Source organism: Pristis pectinata, chromosome 2 (assembly GCF_009764475.1).
Source record: "Pristis pectinata isolate sPriPec2 chromosome 2, sPriPec2.1.pri, whole genome shotgun sequence".
Taxonomy (NCBI): Eukaryota; Metazoa; Chordata; class Chondrichthyes; order Rhinopristiformes; family Pristidae; genus Pristis; species Pristis pectinata.
Genome location: NC_067406.1, coordinates 13,750,261 through 13,775,194, shown reverse-complemented (window position 1 = coordinate 13,775,194; position 24,934 = coordinate 13,750,261). Strand labels below are relative to the sequence as shown.

The following is a 24,934-nucleotide window of genomic DNA, read 5'->3' as shown; positions in this document are numbered from 1 at the left end:
CACTGTAAGACTTGGTGAGCCCACACCTGGAATATTGCAAACAGTTTTGACCTCTACGGAGAGGCGTATACTTGCATTGGAAGCAGTTTAGAGAAAGTTCACTGGATAGATTCCTGGGAAGAAAGGCTCATTTTATGAGGGAAGGTTGGGCAGAATGGAAGCGATCCTCGTGAAACATAAAAGATGCCGAGAGAATGCTTGCCTTGATGGGGAAATCTTGGAAAAGAGTGTAGTTTCAGAATAAGTGGTCACCCTTTAAAGAGGGAGATGAGGAGGGATTTTTTTCTTTCACTGCTGAAAGATGACTGCATTTTGAGACTGTACCCTACAGAGCTGTGGCAAGCAAGTCATTGAATATATTCAGAACTGAGAGACAGTTGATACGAATAGGAAACAGGTAGGAAAATGGAATTAAGACCAAGATGAAATCAGCTGCAATTCTAGGGAGAGCAGGCTCAACAGACTCTCCCAAGTCTTATTTCTCATATCCACATATTTCACATATTTTATTTCTGGGTTATCAAACAACTGGCAAAAGTTCACTAAAACAGCAATAGATTACTTAGCAAAGACACTTACATTTATTACTCCTGGACAGTTGGGGCCAATGAGGCGAGTCTTACTCTGTCGCAATAGCCTATGTTTCACCCGTACCATGTCCTGCTGTGGAATACCTTCTGTGATACAAACCACCAGCGGTATCTCAGCATCTATTGCTTCATGGATGGCAGCAGCTGCAAATGGAGGAGGGACGTAGATAACAGATGCATTGGCTCCTGTACTTTCTTTAGCCTAAAAATACAGACATCAGAGTAGTTTATTCTTTATGGGGTTCAGAAAATTTTGGCTGTTAACCTTTTCACTTTTGATGAAATATGCTGCAGCAAGCAGAATGATACAGGATTAATGCATCATGGCAAACTCCAATTCTCATACATTGGCACTAAAGACTACCTGGTGAGAAAATACAAGGAAGAAAGCAACCCTGCTCATATTATGCACATCCCAGCTGAGGAAACGACTGAACACCGTGCTGTCAGCTGGGAAACTGACATGAGATGCTACGGTGTATACAGCAGAATAAACAAAATGCAAAGAAGCCCATCCCAATGCATCTCAGCCTATAATGAATCACAATATACACACTTGCAAGCAGAACAAGCATTAAAATGTGCAAATAACTTTAAAAATACACATTACGTGATGAGATTAATAAAGTCCACTTACTGATGAAAGGTGTTAACAGTAAGTGGATTTCATTAGTTGGCCGAAAGCTTGATTGGAGAGATTGGGTTTATAAAGGATCGCAAGAGAGGAAGACACTGATGGCTTTTAAACAGCAACTTCTAGAAAATGAGGCTGAAACTATTGAAAGCAAACCTCTCTGTAGTAGGGCAAAGGCAAGGGAGGTGAGCAAGAGGTCTTTATCAGCCTTTATCTGCTACTACCAGAGTGAACTATTTCAATACTTTCCTAGCTAGCTTCCCATGCTTCATCTCATCCAAAACTCTGCTTGCATGTCCGTGCCTATGGTCCCAAATGCACACTGTTAGTACCACTGGACCCCACCTGATGCTCCAAAGTAAACCTCTAGTTCCTGTTTGAATCCTTCTCCGTGGCTTTCCGCCAGTTCTATAACCTTCAACCTGCCCCCAAAGAACTCTCCACTTCTGATAAGACCCCCTTGCTCACCTCCCTTCTGATAAGAGGGTTTTCTGATAGTGGAGTTATGTGGGAGGGAAGGGTTAGATAGATCTTGGAGCAGGATAAAATGTCGGCAGAACATTGTGGGCCAAAGGGCCTGTACTGTGCTGTAGTGTTCTATGTTCTATGTGCTATGGAGAGCTCATTGCCCAATTACAGAGAGCTTTGCTTTCAGCAAATTCAGCCCCGTTTTCTAGAAGACACAAAAGACTGCAGATGCTGGAATGTAGAGCAATAAACAATCTGCTGGAGAAATTCAGTGGGTTGCGAAACATTTGTGGTGGGGTGGAAAGGAATTGCTCATGTCCTGATGCAGGGTTTCAACCTGAATCATTGACAATTCCTTTCCCCACATGGATGCTGTTCAACCCACTGAGTTCCTCCAGCATGTTGTTCGTTGCCAATTTTCTAGCAGTCACTGCATAAAAGCCAGCAATGTCTCCTCATTTAAGATCCTCTTTAAACCCACCTTCTCTAATCAGGTTTATGGCCAACTCTTTTTTAACATCTCCTCTTGCTGTATGGTGTTTCGATTTTTGTCCTGGCGTTTCTGGTAATCGTCAATGAAGGGCTTTTTGTGTAAATTGTTGATGTTGGTAAGTGCCTCAAACAAGAACTCTCTCATGGGATGGGTTTTACTCAATTATTTTACACTACAAATCTTGAGAGCTGCAGTTAACGGTTAAAGTCATTACCATTATAACAACATGAAAGTCTTTTGGCCATGGTACAATAAAATACAATTGCTTTCTCTCCACAACTTCAGCCCAGTCTATTACTGTCCCAAGGGGCAAAATGACTTCCATCACACTAGTAGTTGCTTTGCCTGTGGGATAAGCAATTACATGAGAGCGATTTAAATTAAAACTCTGCAATGCTGCATTATTGGTCAGTAAGATACTGTTGGCAATTAATAAGACACTGTGGCAACTATATATTTAAACAATGTTTTAAAATAGATTTTAAAACCGATTCTGAAATGGTGAGAAAATGACTGCTAGAAAATGGTGAGAAGATATGTGCAGATTCCATATCATTTTTACACCTCTCCAAAAAAAAGCTTCAGCATGCAGAAATTAGTCGTCAGGAGAAATCGGCTTTACAAATTATGATTGATACAGTCACAAATTTTTTGCTGAATTTATTGAAACAGGGATAATTCTCTTTAGTAATAAGTCACCACTGAAAACATGAAATCAACTGCACTTACCTCTTGAACAGTGTTGAAGACAGGCAAATTCAAGTGTTTTTTACCACCTTTCCCTGGTGACACACCTCCTACTAAATTAGTGCCATACTCCAAAGCCTGCTGGCTGTGGAATGTTCCCTGGAATATAGGAAGAATATGGAAAAGTAAATCAGCACAGATCAAAATAGCATCTTGAAGTACAAACGATATGCTGGAGGAAATCAGTGGGTGGAGCAGCATCTGTGCAAGGAAAAGGTTTTGTTTTGAGAGAGAGATTTCTCTATTAGTCACATGTACATCAAAACACACAGTGAAATACGTCTTTTGTGTAGTGTTCTGGGGGCAGCCCGCAAGTGTCGCCACGCTTCTGGCACCAACGTAGCATGCCCACAACTTCCTAACCCGTACGTCTTTGGAACGTGGGAGGAAACCGGAGCACCCGGAGGAAACCCACGCAGCCACGGGGAGAATGTACAGGTGTAAATTTCAAAAGTAAACTTTATTGATAATAAAAAATATATACAGAAAATAAAAAGTATAAAGCTCTTTACATTCTTAGTGTCATTTAAGCAAGACATTCAGTACTGTTAGCACATTTTTTTTGTGCACAGCAACATTAACACTCTTGTGGCCTCCTGGGGCAAATGCACCCTTTTGTTGTTTGAGGGACTTCCCCTGGGTCTCAGCCCCTCGACGTCCAGTAGCAGGAGGACCTCAGATTGCAGTCCTTCCCCACAGGTTCCTTGCACTGGTTGCATCAAGCTTCAGTGCATCCCTTAGCATGTACTTCTGTAGCCTGGAACGTGCCAGTCAGCAGCATTCCCTTATGGACATCTTGCTCTGCTGAAAGGCCAACAAGTTTTGAGCAGACCAAAGAGCGCCCTTCACCGAGGTGATGATCTTTCAGCAACACCTGATGTCTGCCTCTGTGCGTGTCCCTGGGAACAGCTGGTAAATCAGAGTGTTGTATGGGAAGGGGGTAAAAATGGGAGGAGCTGAGGTGGATAGGAAGGAAAGAGATCCAGCATCTACAGCTTCTTGTGCCTAGCATCTTGAAGTACTAAGCACACTCCTTCTGCCTCCCCATTCCCAGAAATTGCTCAATTATCTCCTCTCTAGTATATCAAACAGATTATCTGTCAAGCAATGAATTGGACTTGCCACAAGAAGTCTACCGTAAAACGGAGTCAACTTACTCAAAGGACAGAAACTGTTGAACGAAAGACAAAACAGAAATCGCAGCAACAACCTAGTAAAAGCAGGGTGGCAGCTCTTAAAAATTACAATAAGTGGAGGATAGTTATTTATAAATTGTGTATAAAACTAATCAATCACAGCAATGGGGAATTAAGGGTTATGGGGAAAAGGCAGGTAGGTGGATGCGAGTCCAAGGCCAGATCAGCCATGATCTTATTGAATAGTGAAGCATAGTGAATAGTGAAGCAGGCTCGATGGGCCAGATGGCCTAATCCTGCTCCTATTTCTTATGCTCTTATGTAAAGCGGTCACAATGCTTGACCAGTAAGTGAATTACTCAGTCACCAACACTCTACCTGGCAATATTGTTCCCACTATGCAGTTTTTATTTAATTTTAACTTGGATACACTCACAATTCGTCAATGAAGCAACACATTGGCAATATTCAAGGTGGGCATGATGCAAGGCATCAATACTATTTATCAATTATCTACCCAGAAAATGACAGTTGCCCTAACACGTTATGGCATTGCTATTATCAAATGCACCAGCACCCCAAGTTCAACCCTCACCAGAAACTTAAACATGAAACTTAAATAAACCAGCCAGGTGAAGCAGGTTAGAGGCCAAATTTTTGAAAGCAAGTTAATCAGCTCCCAACTCCCCAAAGCCTTTTCAGCCCTTCTACCATACATGCTATGGTTGACAAGCTCTACACCACCCAGAACAGAGCTGCCACTCAAATATGAACACATTAAACATTTCACTTCTTGTTCATCATCTATGTTACAACAATTCCCCAAGGCTCCTGTAATAGTTTTCCAGGATTCACAAACTCTACCACCTAGAAAGACAAAGGCTGAAAGCACATGGGAAATATCACTATTCCCTTCATCATAGCAGGATGAAAACTCAAGCACTGCAACACACCCACACACAGCATGCAGTGGTTCAAGTAGAAGACTTACCACAACCTTCTTAAGGGTGACAAACTCTGATTTTTTTTAAGCAACACCCACATCCAGTGAATGATTAAAAAGAAAATTAGCACTGTAAATAAAATGCACAAAATGGAGCATCCAATTTTGAAAGGTACCACAAAACCAATTCAAGTAGAAAGGTAAAAATTTGTGGTCCTCAAAGAAAACAATTTGACAGTAGATAAGATGTTTATACATTAGTCACATGTACATTGAAACACACAGTGAAATGCATCTTTTTGCATTACTGAGAATGTGCTGGGGGCAGCCCGCAAGTGTCGCCACTCTTGTGCACAAAATGGAGCAGAAAAATCAAAAGAAAGTTGCAAATGTTGGGAAATCCAAAATAAAAACAGAAAATGCTAGAAATGCTCAGCAGGCCAGGCCACATCTGTGGGAAGAGAAACAGAGTTAATGTTTCAAGTCAAAGATCCTTTGTCAACACTGGGAAGAAGAGAAAAGCTTGTTAAGCTGCAGGGAGGATGAAAAAGGGGGGGAAACATCTATGATTTGGTCAAACTAGCATTACACTACAATGGGGATAAGCTGCAAGAAAAGATTATCTGATCAACGTGTGAATGGGAGCAGTTAGAGCATGAAAACATTGACAAAACAACACTGAGAATAGAATGTAGGAGATGCAAAATGCAGAGCAGGAAGATGTGCCAGGCAGGTCAGGCTGGGCTTGTACTCCACTCCCAGGAGGAAAAACAAAGGGATAAAACAAACAAGCTAAGCCAAATCACATATGGACGACTGACACAGACAAAGAAATCTAGTTACCCAAAGTTGTAGAATTCCATATCGAGTCCAAAAGGCAGCACTGGTACAATGACGCCCTATGGAAGCTTGAGGAACAGCACTTCATATTCTGTCTGTGTACATTGCAGCTTCAAGACTCAACACTGAATTCTACAACTTCAAGTAACTTGATCTACATGTCTACACCTACAATGGAGATACCACTTCACACAACTATCCACTCTATGCATCCAGTGAGAGCATCAGAATAATAGGGATGCAAAATAGCATTTCATCAGAAGTTGAAATTAAAGAGAATTAATAGAATTAAATTACTTTTGATGTGCTCAAATCACAGAAGAAAAAAATCTATTAACCAGGTAGCACTTAACATACACAGTACATGAAAGCATGAATAAAAATTAAAGTATACAGAATTAACCTCTTGGAAGCTAATGCTTTGCTCATACACAGTATTTACAATTCAATTGAAAAAAGATTATATAAACTTTGAGTTTTGTTGTAATGCAAGTTTTTTTTCCCCCCAAATAAAGCCCAAGAAAAATGTAACCGAACTGAATAAATACCTAAAAGGCAAAGGTTGTATCTAAGCTGAGCAGAGAATGATTTACCATCTGACAGATTTAATGCTCTGGAGCCCAAACTAAATAGATTTGCATTGTATTAAAATAAAGCAGGAAATGCTGTCAAGTCTCAGTAGGTTAAGCTGTTTCAGATTTCCAGCATCTACAGTTTCTTGACTTTCATTTTATTAAAACTTTTCTTAAATTTTGATGCAAATCTACTCTTTGCAGTTTTATGAAGATTTTTCAATTGAAATCCAATTCCCTCACCTGCAATCCCCAAGTATACTCAGCAACAACTACAGCAATTAATGAAGTTATTCGTAAGGCTTATCACAGAAGAAATTAATTATCTACCATATAAAAACAGATCATCACAAATTCTTAAATTCTGAGGAACATAATGTCAGATGTGGAAGATGGAAGATACAATTCCATTCAACAGTTGTTAAAAGATGATGAATTTGTAGCCATTGGTACAGGTGACTTGGAAAAAAATGAAAGGGCTACAAATGCACAAATCTGGATAATATTTTAATACTAAAAAGGATAAGATTATTATTTAATAGATAAATATTATCATTTTGCTCAAACAGCTCCACACCATTTGTGAGTTCCTCATCAGTTCACACACCTTTCTTTCCCCAATAATCCACATTGAAAAGTGGATAACGGATTTTATGCTGGATACACAAATACATCACGGGATCTGGAGCAGAACAACAAAACTCAAGGAGGTGATTACAATGCAAAAACCTAGCAGGGAACAATGCCCAAAGAGGAAAAGCGATGTCAAATGACTGTGCTCATTAAAGCAGAGAAGATTAAGAGTGGGGAGGACTTTGAATTTAATGGAAGTAAAGAGCTTTAAAAAAAGGACTACATCCGTTGGCAGAAAGGTCAGTAACCATGGATGCTACCTGCCCAACTAATTAATCGCAGCAATGTTTTAAAACTTTACACAGACTCATTTGTACACTGACCATTTTGTGCTCTAGCTTGCTAGTTAAACATCTATGAGTTAACTTTCCACAGAGTTTATTGTACCCTCAAAAATCTATCAGTACCCTCAGATTCCTCAACTGCACTATGTTCTGTTACAAGCAGACAACAGGCTAGAGCGCACTTAGAAATTTGGCAGATCCCTGCTGAACTGCAAGCATTCACTCCAGGTGGTGCCAGGAACACAGACAGACCAAATCTGCTAGACTCTCAAAGCTAGGATTTTCCTAACTGTATTTGAACGATTAATTCTTCATGGAGTCCAGCAGGGAGATATCACTGCAATTCTCCTCTAGTCACGCTGGGAAATCTACCCCATGAACCGGACAGCAAGTTCATTTATTTCAATAGAGAAGAATTGCATCAATGGACAAGGGTAAATAGTGGACAATTTCCAATTATTTTAACCATTTAGGTGAAAGTACTTCTAAACCATAGAACCATACAGCACAAAACAGGCCCTTCGGCCCACCGTGTCGTGCCGTCCATCAGACCACCCTCACACTACCTAACCTCTTCCTCCCGCATATCCCTCTATCTCACGTTCCTCCATATGCCTATCCAACAAGCTCTTGAACCTGTTCAATGTATCTGCCTCGACCACCACCCCAGGCAGTGCATTCCATGCACCAAGCACTCTTTGGGTGAAAAACCTCCCTCTGACATCTCCCCTGAACCTCCCACGCATAACCTTAAAGCCATGACTTCTCGTCTTGAGCATTGGTGCCCTGGGAAGGAGGCGCTGACTGTCTACTCTATCTATTCCTCTCAATATTTTATATACCTCTATCATGTCTCCTCTCATCCTCCTCCTTTCCAGTGAATAAAGCCCTAGCACCTTAAGCCTCTCCTCATATTCAATACTCTCCAATCCAGGCATCATCCTGGTAAATCTCCTCTGCACCCTCTCCAACGCCTCCATATCCTTCCTATAATGAGGCGACCAGAACTGAACACAGTACTCCAAGTGTGGCCTAACTAGAGTTTTGTAAAGCTGCATCATAACCTCGCGGCTCTTAAACTCAATCCCGTGATTTATGAAAGCCAACATCCCATTGGCCTTCTTAACTGCTCTTTCCACCTGTGAGGCAACTTTCAATGAACTGTGAATATGAACCCCCAGATCCCTCTGCTCCTCCACACTGCCAAGTACCTTGCCGTTTACCCTGTACTCTGCCCTGGAGTTTGTCCTTCCAAAGTGTACCACCTCACACTTCTCCGGATTGAACTCCATCTGCCACTTGTCAGCCCAGCTCTGCATCCTATCAATATCCCTCTGTAAACTCCGACAGCCCTCCACACTATCCACAACACCGCCTATCTTAGTGTCGTCCGCAAACTTACTAACCCAGCCCTCCACCCCCTCATCTAAGTCATCTATAAATATCACAAAAAGTAGAGGTCCCAGAACCGATCCCTGCGGGACACGACTAGTCACTGCCTTCCAATCCGAGGGCACTCCTTCCACCACAACCCTCTGCTTTCTACATGCAAGCCAATTCCTAATCCACACAGCCAAGCTTCCTTGGATCCCTTGGCCTCTGACCTTCTGAAGAAGCCTACCATGAGGAACCTTATCAAATGCCTTACTAAAATACATGTAAACCACATCCACCACACTGCCCTCATCAATCTTCCTGGTCACCTCCTCAAAGAACTCTATCAGGCTTGTGAGGCAAGATCTTCCCTTCACAAAGCCATGCTGGCTGTCCCTAATCAGTCCATGATTCTCTAGGTGTTCATAAATCCTATCCCTTAGAATCCTTTCTAACAGCTTACCCACCACAGACGTGAGACTCACCGGTCTATAATTCCCTGGCCTATCCCTATTACCTTTTTTGAACAAGGGGACAACATTCGCAACCCTCCAATCCTCCGGCACCACCCCCGTAGACAACGAGGACTCAAAGATCCTTACCAGCGGTTCAGCAATCTCCTCCCTCGCCTCTCGAAGCAGCCTGGGGAAAATCCCATCAGGACCCGGAGATTTATCTGTCTTAATATTATTTAACAACTTCAACACATCCTCTCTCTTGATATCAACAACCTCGAGAACATTACCCCTACCAGCACTGCCTTCCGCATCATCAAGACCCCTCTCCCTGGTGAATACCAAAGAGAAGTACTCATTCAGAACTTCTCCCACTTCTGCCGCCTCCAGGCAAATTCTCCCACCTTTGTCCTTAATCAGACCTACCTTCACCCTAGCCATCCTCCTACCCTTCACGTACTTGAAAAAGGCCTTGGGATTTTCCTTAACCCTACTAGCCAAAGCCTTTTCATGTCCCCTTCTAGCTCTCCTCAGCCCTTTCTTAAGTTCCTTCCTCGCTACCCTATATTCCTCACGGGCCCTGTCTGAACCTTGCTGCTTATACCTCACGTATGCTACCTTCTTCTCCCTAACAAGTCGTTCCACCTCTCTCGTCACCCACGGTTCCTTCACCCTGCCATTCCTTCTCTGCCTCACCGGGACATATTTATCCCTAACATCCTGCATAAGATCCCTGAATATCGACCACATCCCCATGGTACATTTTCCTTCAAAAAGGACATCCCAATTTACACTCCCAAGTTCTCTCCTTATAGCCTCGTAGTTAGCCCTTCCCCAATTGTAAAACCTCTTGTCCTCTCTGCACCTGTCCCTGTCCATGACAATTTTAAAGGTTATGGAGTAATGGTCACTGTCCCCCAAATGCTCACCCACCAATAGATCCTTCACCTGTCCCGGTTCATTTCCTAAAACTAGATCTAAGATGGCATTCCCTCTAGTCGGCCTGTCAACATACTGCGTCAGGAATGCCTCCTGGACCCACTTAACAAATTCTGTCCCATCTAAACCTTTGGCACTAAGCAGGTTCCAGTCTATATCTGGGAAGTTGAAGTCTCCCATCATAATAACCCTGTTATTTCTGCTTCTCTCCAAACACTGCCTGCCAATCTGCTCCTCTATATCTCTACTGCTACCGGGGGGCCTATAGAATACTCCTAGTAGAGTAACTGCCCCTTTCTTGTTCCTTAACTCCACCCATACGGACTCTAGAGATGATCCTTCTACAACATCCATCTTTTCCACAGCCGTAACAGTGTCCCTGACCAGTATCGCCACCCCTCCACCTCTTCTCCCCCCTTCCCTATCCCTCTTAAAACACCGAAAACCAGGAATATTCAATATCCACTCCTCTCCTGACGTCAGCCACGTCTCAGTAATAGCCACAATATCATAGTCCCCCATACTTATCCAAGCCCTCAGTTCATCCCCCTTATTCCTGACACTTCTTGCATTTAAGTAAACACACTTCAGTCCATCTACCTTACTACTTTTACAGCCTGTATTCTGCTTCTCCTTCCCCAAAGCCTCTCTACCTGTTTGATCTAACTTTTCCCCATTCCCTTCTTCCTCTGACCTACTCCTCCAGTTCCCTTCCCCCTCACAAACTAGTTTAAACCCTCCTGTACCACCCTAGCAAATCTCGCCACAAGGATATTGGCCCCCTTCTGGTTCGGGTGTAGCCCGTCCTCTCTGTACAGGTCCCACCTTCCCGAGAAGAGATCCCAATGATCCAGAAATCTAAAACCCTCACTCCTGCACCAACTTCTCAGCCACACATTTATCTGCCACCTCCTCCTATTCCTACCTTCACTATCACGTGGCACTGGCAGCAATCCCGAGATTGCTACCCTTGAGGTCCTGTTCCTCAATTTTCTGCCTAGCTCCCTGAACTCACTCTTCAGGACCTCATCCCCCTTCCTACCTATGTCATTGGTGCCAATATGGACCACAACTTCTGGCTGCTCTCCCTCCCACTCAAGAATTCTGTGGACCCGATCAGTGACATCCCGGACCCTGGCACCTGGGAGGCAACATACCATCTGGGATTCATGCTCACTGCCACAGAACCTCCTGTCTGTTTCCCTGACTATCGAGTCCCCTATCACTACCGCATGTCTCTTTCCCACCCTTCCCTTCTGAGCAGCAGTACCAGTCCCAGTGCCAGAGACCTGGTAACTGCAGCTAGGCCCTTGCAGGTCATCCCCCTCAACAGCTTCCAAGGCAAAAAACTTGTTACTGAGGGGAACAGCCTCCGGGGCTCTCTGTCCTGTCTGCCTGCCTGACTTCTTCTTCCTCTTCCCTCCCCTGACCGTCACCATTCTATCTGCCTCCTGAACCTCAGGTGTACCTACCCTAAGGGGGGTGACTGTCACCTGATGCACCGTGTCTACATAACTCCCTCCCTCCCTTATGCTGCGCAGTGTTTGTAGCTGCGACTCCAGCTCATCAACTCTGAGCCGAAGTTCGTCCAGCCTCAAGCACTTACTGCAGATGTGGCCATCTTGGACCGCAGCAAGGTCCACGAGTTCCCACATCAAACAGCTGCAGCACACCACCATGTCCTCCATCTGACTACCTTTTTTTTTCCCTAGTTAGTCCCACCTACAAATCTATAATGACCAAAAGCTAAACCTTGCCTTTACCTACTTACCAGCTACTTACCCTCCTTGCCCCTTCATGCCAAAGCCCCTTGAGCCAAAGCCCAGAACACTCTGCTGCTACTCACTCCGCTGCCCGCTCCGACGCTGCCCGCTCTCTAGGCTGTTTGCTTTTTAAGCTGCCTGCGCTGCGCCTGCGCAGTCCAGCCCCCACTCGACTACTTGAAAAACTTATTAAAAAATCTAAACCTTACACTAAAAACCCTAACAAAAACTAACCCTTACACCCAAAAACCCTAATAAAAGTGATAAACAGAGAAAACACTTAGCTGCTCCGAAGTCCTCCGAACCGAAGCCCGAGTCCTCCGAAGTTTTTTTTTCCTCTCCTTTTTAAGCTGGTTTTTAAACTGGTTTAATACTTTTAATTGATTCGTTGACTTACAGCTTTCATTAACTTCAAATGTTTCTCACAGACGCTGCCTGACCAGCTGAATATTTCCTCTGTTCTGTTTTTATTCCAGTGTCATTGGGAACCAATTCAATAATGAAAAAGAAGAAGAAAACTAGGAAACAAATAAAATATTTCTACATCGGAAGCTAATCATTCCCGTATTTTTGTTTTGTAACAGAAGTTCCTTTTGTCATCAAGTCCACAGAAGTTCATAGTGACAAATGACCAAATCTCCATGACAAACCGTGATAACCAGTTACCAGGAGACAATAGGCTGAGAGCCCCTTACTGTCCATAATGTGGCAATCTCTTTTCATTTCTATCTTCAGGCTTCTCTAAAAACAAAAATATCACAGCAAAGCAAAAGCAGATTTACATGTAATAAGTGATGTATACTGATGGTGCACGACAACACTGCCTCTAACCCATGCTGGGACAACTCAATACCTCTTACGTAGACAAATTCAAAACTGACAAAAAAAACGAGGGAATCATTAAAAGAAAAAAAGGGGGATGCTGGAAAAACTCATCAGGTCACACAGCATCTATAGAGAGAGAAATGCAGATCCATATGTTTACATTGGAGATTGCTTGAACAGTGCAGAAGGCCAATGGCAACTGGAAGGTCAGAGTCAACTCTCGTAGTCTGAACAGAGGTATTCCACAAAGTGGTCACCCAATCTGAAGGTGAAAATTTTAATCCCACTTCAAGGATTTAGGAACATATTCTGGCATGTTCAGTCTAATACTGAGATAAGGCTCATCATGGACAATTTATCTTTCATTCATCCAAGCAATATTTCAAATTATGGCTCTATCTACTTTTTTTTTGTCTGCCACCATCTATTATCCACCTGCCCCCATCTCCCAACTTCACCCCTCCCTACCTAGACCAACCTGCCCATCATCCTTCACCACCCCCCCCCCCCCCCAACCAGTCCACCAACTTCCTCTGGCCCCCGTCTCACCACTTCCCCTCCCCTTTATACTGGCTCTCTCCAGTTAATCCCGATGTGGGGTTTCGATCCGAAGTGACAACAGTTCCTTTCCTCCCACAGATGGTGCTCAACCCACTCTGTTCCCCCAGCAGATTGTTTGTTGCTTCATATTCCAGCATCTGCAGTCTCTTGTGCGTCTTTCAAATTATTGGTACGCATGGAATTATTAATGATGAACCATTCAACACCTTAGGAATTCTGTATCATACCGGACTGCATGTGTGCTCTCAGTATTACCCAGACAGCAAGATCTTGCCTATTGTCAACTGACGGTCAAAATTGGCATCTTTCAGCTGAGGCATTAAACCAAAACAATGTCTACCCTTTCAAATGGTGTAAAGAAACCTGTACCACATATTGCAGAGTAGCTTACATTGTGTTATTGATGGAACTGGCATTCAATTGCCCTGGAGAAGCTGGTGGTGAACCTTTTGGTGAAGGTTCCCTACCCCACAGGACCATGGGGTAGGGAATTCAATATCTAGTGATGATGAACAATGTCCAGTCCCTTCAACAATACTCATCCCTCAATCAACATCATGGGCGGCCCGGTAGCGTAGCAGTTAGCGTAATGCTATTACAGCACCAGCGACCTGGGTTCAATTCCCCCTGCTGCCTGTAAGGAGTTTGTACGTTCTCCCTGTGTCTGCGTGGGTTTCCTCCGGGTGCTCCGGTTTCCTCCCACATTCCAAAGACATACGGGTTAGGAACTGTGGGCATGCTATGTTGGCGCCGGAAGAGTGGCGACACTTGCGGGCTGCCCCCAGCACATTCTCAGTAACGCAAAAAGACACATTTCACTGTGTGTTTCGATGTACATGTGACTAATAAATATCATATTTTATATCTTAATATCAAAAATGGACATCATGTTATTCATTAAGATGTTGCTTATGAAATCTTGCTTTGTGCAAAAATAGGTGTCACATTTAAAAATACTTCGTTGGCTCTGAGGTGATGGACAAAGGTGATGGCTCAGAAAAAGGTTTATTGTACTGAAAATTTAGAAAATAAAAGGGAAATGTAAAATTAAAAGTAAACTGATTTGCACAGAGTCCAGAGGAGGGCGCCACTGTTCATATACCAATACTTCAGGTTGAAAATTCAAAGAAAATGAAAACTCACATGCTAAGCGAAAAATTTAAGTTACGAAGCAGAAATAAATGTTGTCGTTAAATACTGCTCAAAGTCAAACAGGAAGCAAACAAATGTGACACACCTGCTTTCCTGTAAAACCCTGGCAGATGACCTTTGTTGTCTTGTCTATGTAGAGGTTTTGTCTTGAGCTGGTGTAGCAGTGTCTCACTCCACTCCGTTCCACTGCAACTGACAAAAAGGCAAAGTAATATTACACGATTCAGTACATACTATCAGGACTGTCAAAGAGGTCCAATAGGAAAGTGACAATGTACATATGATATAATCATGGTGCATTTGTCACAAAATATGCACACCAGGTTAATTTCTTAAGAACATTAGAAATGGGAGGAAGATATTGCCACATGACATGTGAGCCTGTTCTGCAATTCAATAAGATTATTGCTGATCCTCTGCCTGCACTCTGCTGTCCTGCCTAATCCACACATCACTGGAGTCCCTTGTTGTCCAAAAATCTATCCAATTCAGTCTTGAATGCAATCAGCCACCAAGCAGCTACAGCCTCCGAGGTACTCTATAAATTCATAATCCTTGAGTAGCAGGTAGTGCTGCTGCCTCATAGCTCCAACGATCCAGATTCGATGCTGAACTCTGGTGCTGTTTGTGTGGCGTTTGCATGTTCTCACTGTGATCGTGCAGGTTTCCTCCAAGTGGTTCAGTTTCCTCCCGCATCACAAAGACGTGCAGATTGATAGGCTACTTAGCCTCTGTACACTACCACTCATGTAGGTGGGTGTGAGGAGAATCAGAGGAAGTTGTTGGGCGAGTGAGGAGGTTTCAGAGAAATAAGTGAGGGAAATGGGACTGATAGGAACACTCCAAAAGTCTGCATAAACTTGATGGGCTGAATGGCTTTCTTTTATGTCGCAAGGAAACATGAAAATATGAATACAAGGCCATTCTCACCTCACACTTAAAAGATTGACCCCTTGTCCTGATACAAGGTGGAGGAATGTACATTGGTCAAATTCAAGAGATTACTAGATAAGCATATGGAGGAATTTAAAATAGAGTGATATATGGGAGGAAGGGGTTAGATCGTCTTAGGCAAGGTTTAAAGGTCGGCACAACATTGCGGGCCGAAGGGCCTGTATTGCGTTGTACTGTTCTATGTTCTATACTATGCTCCCTCTGTCTATACTCTCCAATCAGATGAGACAGCTACTCAATATTCACTCTGTCAATCCCTTCAGAAATTTTCCAGGTTTCAATTAGTTCAACAGTCAATCTTTAATGTACATTGTAATATAAACATTCATCAATCGGCTTCAAATGTCTCCTCGGAGGATAATTCCCTCATCTCAAGACTCAAGTCTCAAGAATCTAAGGAGTGGCAGAATCAATGGTCCAGAAATTTGCTGCTAGTCTTGTGACTTAACCACTAAGCTATTGTGGTTTCTAGAATTGTAGCAAGACTTCTTCATTGTCTCTCCTCATTCTTCCTACCAAAATGTATCACCTCATATTCCTCCACATTAAATTTATCTGTCACCCCTCTCTCCACCCATTCTACCATCCTGTTTATATACTGCTGCAATCCATCACTATCCTCTCTGCAGTTCACAATCCTGCCAGTTTTGTATCATTCATAAATTTACAAATTGTGCCTTGTACCCCCAAGTCTAGGTCAGTCATACAGATCAAGAGAGCAGTGATCCTAACACCGATCCTTGGGGAATGCCACAATTCATCTTCCTCCACTGCTAAAAGCAACAATTTATCTCTTACTGAGTCCGTCTTTTATCCATGACCCTATTATGCCATGCGCTTCTACTTCACTGAATAAGCCTGGTCTGTGGCACCTTATCAGAAGCCTCTGGAGAACCAAATACGCAATGACCATCTTATCCTCATCAACTCCAATATCTCACCAAAAATCACTACGAAAGTAATCTCACCAGCAACCAGAAAGGATCCAGCTTTATAGAATATGAATATGGAAAAATAAAAAGATACAAACTTTTAATACAACACCTAGATGTCATCCAAACAGAAAATCTCATATGGGAATAGGCAGTGATTTCCATTATTAATGCAAGATAAACCCAAGTAATGTGGATTATGCAAGGGATCATGCCCTTGGCAGTCCACAGCAACATCATACTTCATGATAAACTTTGCATGAGAAATGAAAGTAGAATAAGTATCAATGTGTCTGAAACACAAAAAGGATTCAATTGCTTTTAAAAGCAACCCCTTCTGAATTCCAGACACACTAAGGAGAAATAGTAATTTACAATGTGACATCTTTAAACCAGTGTTACTAACTTTTGGAAAAAAGCCACCATGAAGAGTGGAAAAGGTTAAGAAAATGTTGTGAAGGTCAGCATTGGTTCCTAGTCCTCTGACTGTAGATGCATCAAGTCATAGAGGTGCATAGGTTTGTGCAGTGGCATCCAATGCAACACAACAATATAGACCAAGCATTCAGAAACAGGCCTTCACGATGCACCCGATTCCCAATTCAATGAAATTTAAAAGGGCGTCTACCTTATTAGATGTAAGACTATGGAGTTTTGTGCTTGGATTCACCTAAAGAGAGTTGTTTTCTTTTAAAAATAAACTTACCCTTTCTTCTGACCACAAGAAATGTCCTCCAAGCCCTCCAAGAAAAGGAGTTGGTGGATCCTGTCAAGTGGGTCCCCAAGCAAGCTATCAAAATAGCTAATCAAACAAGCACCAGGACTTTAATGAGTTGGTGGTGAGAAAGGCACTCTGTCAGATTCTCCTTGCATAGCTGGAGTACTACAGACACCACACATCCTCTAAAGGTAGCCATACTGGCAATGAGACCGTCATTGTGTGAAACATGCACTGGAGACCTGCGCATCACCGGTTTAGCGTGCCTTTCCCAGCAGAGGATCATTCCTAGACCTGCGAACCCAGAGCTGTTTCCCCCTCTATCAGCTACAAATATCAAGCTTCTCTTCTCCCTTTGGCAGTCAGTCTCATTACTTGTATCTGCAATTTCTTTCTCAAGCAGTACCACACGTGGGCACGCGTACTCCAAGTGTGGACTGACCACATGTTTAAAAACCCGGTGCAAAATTCCTTTTAGACTTGTTTAATCTGGTGTACAATGATCTGTCATATTGTTCAGACCTTAGCAGAAAATATGCTATCATTTGCAGACTCTTCCATAAATGATGGTTAGCAAACTCTATTCCATTTGTCCAGTATTGTGGTTAACTATGCTTTTTGCTCCCCTGTAGAATGTAGTTAATATCAAACATTATTAGATTATATTTGTCAGTTTGATAACTAGTTTAAATCCTGAAAATAATTAACTGCATCTCTCAACTTTATTGATGCAAATTTGACAGAGCAACTGTAATTAGTTATAGCACAAAGGTCAATTATGCAAAGCAGAACAAACAAGAGCTTATTCACTGGTACTGGGTGAACCTGCAATGCTTCATTCTACATCTCCCCAGCTTGGCATTACATCTCTACAAGTATACTTGCATTTTTTTAAATACTTTTTTTAAAATCTAGTGCTATGCTTTGGTCTGGATTCCCAGTTTTCACTTGATTCAGAAGGCTTCCAAGAATAACTTTACCTAAGGCTTTGAAAGTCCAAACAAACTGTGTGTACCAAACTCCACTTAATCATTTTATCTTTGCACTAACATCATTGTTATTTTTGTGTCATGTAAATTATGCATAATTTATGTTACTTTAAGCTTATGTCAACTTATGTTTGTCATGTTTGTAGTGTACTGCACTGCAAAAAAAAACTAATTTTCAATGCACTTATACCCTATGTATACCCATGACAATGAACTTGAACTAAGGCAGCCCTTCAGTAACGATGATGACCAGCTCCACTCCAGATTTGCTGGTTCTAAGGTGACTGATGAGGCCAACTTGGGAACCGTAAACTCTTCCACAGAGGGGGCAGGAGATACTTGATGGGGAAGCTGGGTGAGTAATTTCCAAGGTAGGGCGGTACGGTGGTATAGCGGTTAGCGTAAGGCTATTACAGCACCAGCAACCTGGGTTCAAAACCTGCCGCTGTCTGTATGGAGTTTGTGCGTTCTCCCCGTGTGTCTGCGTGGGTTTCCTCCAGGTGCTCCGGTTTCCTCCCACATTCCAAAGACTTACAGGTTAGGAGCTGTGGGCATGCTACGTTGGCGCCGGAAGCATGGCGACACTTGCAGGCTGCCCCCAGCACATTCTCAGTAACGCAAAAAGATGCATTTCACTGTGTGTTTCGACGTACATGTGACTAATAAATATCTCATCCTACTGCCATTTATGAAAAGCTTCTTTTTGCTCCCAATGCACTGACAAGAGATTCTCAGTACAGTCCTGAAGTTCTTAATACCATCGTGATTGTTCCTTCTCCACTAAGTATTGGTTTTCGACAAAGTCCTTCATGGTAGGCTCATCCAGAAGATAAAGGCAACATGGGACTTAGTAGATTGGATCCAAAATTAGCTTGGCCATGGTAGACAGAGTAGTAGAGGAAGGGTGTTATTCAAAGTGATGGTCAATGACCAATGGTGTTCTGCAAGGATCAGTGCTGGGACCTCTGTTGTTTGTGATATGAATGAATGGATAAATAAATAATTTGGGCTAAAATGTGGATGGGCTCATCAATAAGTTTACACCTGAAAAACATTGGAAAAATTGTGGATAGTGAGCAAGGTTGTCAAAGGATTCGGCAGTTGGAAGAGAAATGGCAGAGTTTAATGCAGACAAGCGTGAGGTGTTGCACTTTGGGAGGTCAAATGTAAGAGGAAACTATACAGCAGGTAGTAGGACCCTTAGGAGCATTGATGTATAGAGGGATCTTGGGTGCAAGTCCATAACTCCCTGAAAGTGGCAACACAAGTAGATAGTGGCAAGAAGGCGTACATCATACTTGCCTTCATCAGTCAGGATGTTGATTATAAAAGTCGGGAAGTTGTGTTGCAGCTGTATAAAACTTTGGTGAGGCCACATTTGTTTACAGTTCTGGTTGCCACATTGCAGGAAGGACTTGAAGGCCTTGGAGAGAATGCAGAAGAGGTTCACCAGGACATTGCCTGGATTGGAGAGTATTAGCTACAAGGAGAAGTTGGACAAACTGGAGTGTTGGAGGCAGAGAGGCACCCTGATAAAAGTATATAAAGTTATTAGAGGCATACATAGGATAGATAATCAGAGTTTATTTCCCCCAGGATAGAAGTGTCAAATACTAGAGGGCATCAGTTTAAGGTGGGAAAGTTTAAGGGAGATTTACGGGGCAAGTTTTTTTTGCTTTTTCTTTACACGTAGAGAGAGTGGTAGGCGCCTGGAATGAGCTGCCAGAGGAGGTGATGGAAGCAGATATGATAGCAATGTTTAAGAGGCATTTAGGCAGGCACACAAACAGGAAGGGAATTGCAGGCAGATGTGCAGTTTACATTGGCATCATGGTCAGCACAGACATCGTGGGCTGAAGGGCCTGTTCCAGTGTTGTACTTTTCTATGCTTTTTCTCTTAGTAGCTACAGCCTCAAAGCAATCAAACCAGAATTTATCCTTCGTGAATTTAATCTGGCTGTTCATAATTACTGCTATCCAGGGACTCCTCCTGATGTCAGGCTATCAACACATTATCCAAGGGTCAAGTACAGGAATACCACATTCACAGTCTGTTATTTACACCCACCATTTTAGCATCCGTGAAGGAAGTGGAATCAGTGGCTTAGGAACAGATTTTGTATCTTTTGAGTGGTACGCACTTGCAGAAAGTAAATGTTTAAACTGGTGAATAGGGTTCTTGAAGTCAATGGCTTTGGCATTCCCACCCAGTCAACTGAAAGAAATTTCTGCAAGTTAAATAGGGAGAAGTATCACCCCAATCTCCTGCAAGTCAGAGCTTCAGTAAACCTATAGAGAAACATAGAAAACTACAGCACAATTCAGGCCCTTCGGCCCACAAAGCTGTGCCGAACATGTCCCTACCCTAGTAATTACTAGGCTTACCCATAGCCCTCTATTTTACTCAGCTCCATGTACCTATCTAACAGTCTCTTGAAAGACCCTATTGTATCCGCCTCCACCACCGTTGTCGGCAGCCCATTCGACGCACTCACCACTCTGAGTAAAAAACTTACCCGACATCTCCTCTGTATCTAGTCCCCAGCACCTTAAACCTACGTCCTCTTGTGGCCACCATTTCAGCCCTGGGGAAAAGCCTCCATCTATCTACCCTATCAATACCTCTCATCATCTTATACACCTCTATCAGGTCCCCCCTCCTCCGTCTCTCCAAGGAGAAAAGGCTGAGTTCCCTCAACCTGCTTTCATAAGGCATGCTCCGCATCCCAGGCAGCATCCTTGTAAATCTCCTCTGCACCCTCTCTATGGCTTCCACATCCTTCCTGTAGTGAGGCGACCAGAACTGAGCACAATACTCCAAGTGGGGTCTGACCAGGGACCTATATAGCTGCAACAATACCTCACGGCTCCTAAATTCAATTCCACGATTGATGAAGGACAATACACCATATGCCTTCTTAACCACATAGTCAACCTGCGCAGCCGCTTTGAGTGTCCTACGGACTCGGACCCCAAGATCCCTCTGATCCTCCACACTGCCAAGAGTCCTACCATTAAGACTATATTCCGCCAACATATTTGACCTACCAAAATGAACCACTTCACACTTATCTGGGTTGAACTGCATCTGCCACTTCTCAGCCCAACTCTGCATCCTATCTATGTCCATCCGTAACCTCTGACAGCCCTCCAAACTATCCACAACACCCCCAACCTTTGTGTCATTCGCAAACTTACTAACCCGCCCCACCACTTCCTCATCCAGGTCGTTTATAAAAATCACAAAGAGTAGGGGTCCCAGCACAGACCCCTGAGGTACACCACTGGTCACCGACCTCCACTCAGAATACGACCCTTCATCAACCACTCTTTGCCTTCTGTAGGCCAGCCAGTTCTGGCCACTGCAATGTCCCCTTGGATCCCATGTCTCCTCACCTTCTCCATAAGCCTCGCAAGGGGTACCTTATCAAACGCCTTGCTGAAATCCATATACATTACATCTACTACTCTCCCTTCATCGATGTGCTTAGTCACATCCTCAAAAAATTCAATCAGGCTTATAAGACAGGACTTGCCCTTGACAAAGCCATGCTGACTATTCCTAATCATATTATACCTCTCCAAATGTTCATAAATCCTGCCTCTCAGGATCTTCTCCATCAGCTTACCAACCACTGAGGTAAGACTCACCGGTCTATAATTTCCTGGGCTAGCTCTACTCCCTTTCTTGAATAAGGGAACAATATCCGCAACCCTCCAATCTTCCGGAACCTCTCCCGTCTCCATCGACGACGCAAAAATCATCGTCAGAGGCTCCACAATCTTCTCCCTCGCCTCCCACAGCAACCTGGGGTACATCTCATCTGGTCCTGGCAACTTATCTAACTTGTTGCTTTCCAAAAGTTTCAGCACCACCTCTTTTCTAATATCTACATGCTCAAGTTTCTCAGGCCACTGCAAGTCCCCACTACCATCACCCAGATCTTTACGTCAGTATTCACCACGGAAAAATTATTCATTAAGTACCTCCGCTATTTCTTCCGGATCCATACACACTTTCCCACTGCTGCACTTGATAGGCCCTATCCTTTCACATTTCATCCTCTTACTCTTCACATACTTGTAGAACGCCTTGGGGTTTTCCTTGATCCTGCCCGCCAAGGCCTTCTCATGTCCCCTTCTGGCTCTCCTAATCTCTTTAAGTTCCTTCCTTTTAGCTTTGTACTCCTCCAGATCTCTAACATCACCTAGCTCTCTGTACCTCTTCTATGCTTTTCTTTTCCTTTTAACTAGATTTATTATAGCCTTCGTACACCACGGTTCCTGTACTCTACCATGACTCCTGTCTCATCGGAACATGTCTATGCAGAGCTCTACACAAATACCCACTAAATATTTGCCACATATCTTCCGTACTTTTCCCAGAGAACATCTATTCCCAATTTAATCTTCCAATTTCCTGCCTGAGAGCCTCATAATTCCCTTTACTCCAAGTAAACACCTTTCTAGTCTGTTCCTATCCCTCTCCAGTGCTAACGTAAAGGAGTACGTAAAGGAGGTCACTATCTCCAAAATGTTCACCCACTGAGAGATCTGACACCTGACCAGGTTCATTTCCCAATATCAAATCAAGCACAGCCTCTCCTCTTGTAGGTCTATCTACATACTGTGTCAAGAATCCTTCGTGAATACACCTAACAAACTCCACCCCATCTAAACCCCTCACTGTCTGGAGATGCCAATCGGTGTTGGGGAAATTAAAATCCCCCATCACAACAACCCTGTTATTCTCACACTTTTCTAGGATCTGCTTCCCTATCTGCTCCTCAATAACCCTGTCACTATTGGGTGGCCTATAAAAAACACCCAGCACCGTTATTGACCCCTTCCTGTTCCTAACCTCCACCCACAGAGACTCCTTAGACAATTCCTCCACAACATCCACCTTTTCCGCAGCCATGACACTACCTCTGATCAACAGTGCTACTCCCCCACCTCTCTTGCCTCCCTCCCTGTCCTTCCTGAAACATCTAAAACCCGGCACTTGAATCAACCATTCCAGCCCCGGAGCCATCCAAGTCTCCGTAATAGCCACCACATCATAGCTCCATGTATCGATCCAAGCTCTAAGCTCATCCACCTTGTTCACAACACTCCTTGCGTTAAAATAGACACATCTCAAGCCTGTCTGAACACGTCCCTTCTATCACCTGCCTATGGTACTTACTCCTAGCTGCCTCTATTTGAGAGCCAAACATCTCTTCCCCAGTCTCTCCAGTACGGATCCCACTCCCCAACAATTCTAGTTTAAACTCTCCCTAGTAGCCTTAGCAAACCTCCCCGCCAGTATGTTGGTCCCCCTGGGATTCAAGTGCAACCCATCCTCTTTGAATAGGTCATACCTGCCCTAAAAGAGGCGCCAATGATCCAGAAAACTGAATCCCTGCTCCTTACTCCAATCCCTCAACCACGCATTTAACCTCCTCCTCATTCTGTTCCTATACCCGCTGTCGCTTAGCACAGGCAGTAATCTGGAAGTTACTACCTTTGAGGTCCTACTTCTCAACTTCCTTTCTAATTCTCTATAGTCTCTTTTCAGGACCTCATTCCTTTCCCTACCTATGTCGTTGGTACCAATATGTACCACGACCTCTGGCTGTTCTCCCTCCCCCTTCAGGATATCTTGGACGCGATCCGAAACATCCCGGACCCTGGCACCTGGGAGGCAAACTACCTTCCAAGTTTCTTTCCTGCGTCCACAGAATCGCTTGTCTGCCCACCTAACTATAGAGTCCCCTATCACTAGTGCCTTCCTCACTCTTTCCCTACGCATCTGAGCCACAGTGCCAGGCTCTGTGCCAGAGACACAGCCTAACTGGGGGAAGCAACAGTGGCAGTCTCCCCCAATAGTACTTATTGTCAAGGGGTACAGCCACAGGGGTACTCCCTAGTACCTGACTCTTCCCCTTCCCCCTCCTGACTGTGACCCAATTGCCTGATTCCAATATTCCCGGTGTGACCACCTGCCTATAACTCCTTTCTATCACCTCCTCATTCTCCCTGATCAGACGAAGGTCATCGAGCTACATCTCCAATTCCCTAACACGGTCCCTCAGGAGCTGCAGCTCGACACACCGGGTGCAGATGTAGCCTTCCCGGAGACGGGGAGACCCTGGGAACTCCCATATCTGACACCGAGTACAGGAAACTGCACTCATACCCCTTCCTTAACTCAAGTCACCTACCTTTCCTTGCTCCTTTACGCCGACGCCCCTTGAGCCAAAGCCCAGAACACTCTGCTCCCTTTCACTCCGGCCCGCTCCGATGCTGCCCGTTGGATATGGCGGTTGGCTTTTTAAGCTGCCCGTGCCGTGCCTGCGCAGTCCAGCCCCCACTCTACCACTTAAAACTTTTATAACCCTTATAAAAGTACCTTATAAAAACACTAACCCTAATAAATTACAACCCTATTAAAGACTATTGTATGTAACATATTACATGCTCCTTTAATGAGGAGAACCAGATACAATCAAATACAAATCAATTTTTTTTCCCCAAAAAAAGGTTTGCATACTTAACACCCAAGGTAAATGAACCATTCTGTTGCCACATGCAGCAAGACCAAGATTTAGGTTTGGTCCGAAAAGCAACAAGAGACATTTGCGCCAAAGAAGCAGGGAAACAATGACCATCACTGAGAAGAGAGCCGAACATCTCCCCATGACACTCAATGGCACGGCCTTCACCGATTCTATCCCCACTACCACATGCCCCATTACAACAACTTGCAATAACTCACCTCCCAACTCAAAGAAACCTTTCCATCTGCAAAGACATATTATGTCAGATGGAAGTGTCTACTTTTAACAGAATGACCCCCACCTTAACACCATCTAGGACAAAACAATTGACCTGAATGGAACCTTAATTTCATCAGTTTACACATTCACTTTTTCCAACACTGGCACACC

General features: G+C 43.7%; 1 protein-coding gene across 2 annotated transcripts in view; it reads right to left on the bottom strand.

Moving 5' to 3' along the window:
- The window catches only part of suclg1 (succinate-CoA ligase GDP/ADP-forming subunit alph), an 87,395-nt gene that overhangs the window by 50,232 nt on the left and 12,229 nt on the right, over positions 1–24,934 (bottom strand). Inside the window, exons 2-4 of one of the 2 annotated variants that reach the window (XM_052042446.1) lie at positions 14,495–14,601; positions 2,915–3,031; positions 580–792 (exon numbers count right to left, since the gene is read on the bottom strand). In XM_052042446.1, coding sequence (XP_051898406.1) covers positions 580–792; positions 2,915–3,031; positions 14,495–14,601 — 437 coding nt within the window. The remainder of the gene's footprint in view (positions 1–579; positions 793–2,914; positions 3,032–14,494; positions 14,602–24,934) is intronic. The other variant, XM_052042456.1, reaches the window with a different exon arrangement.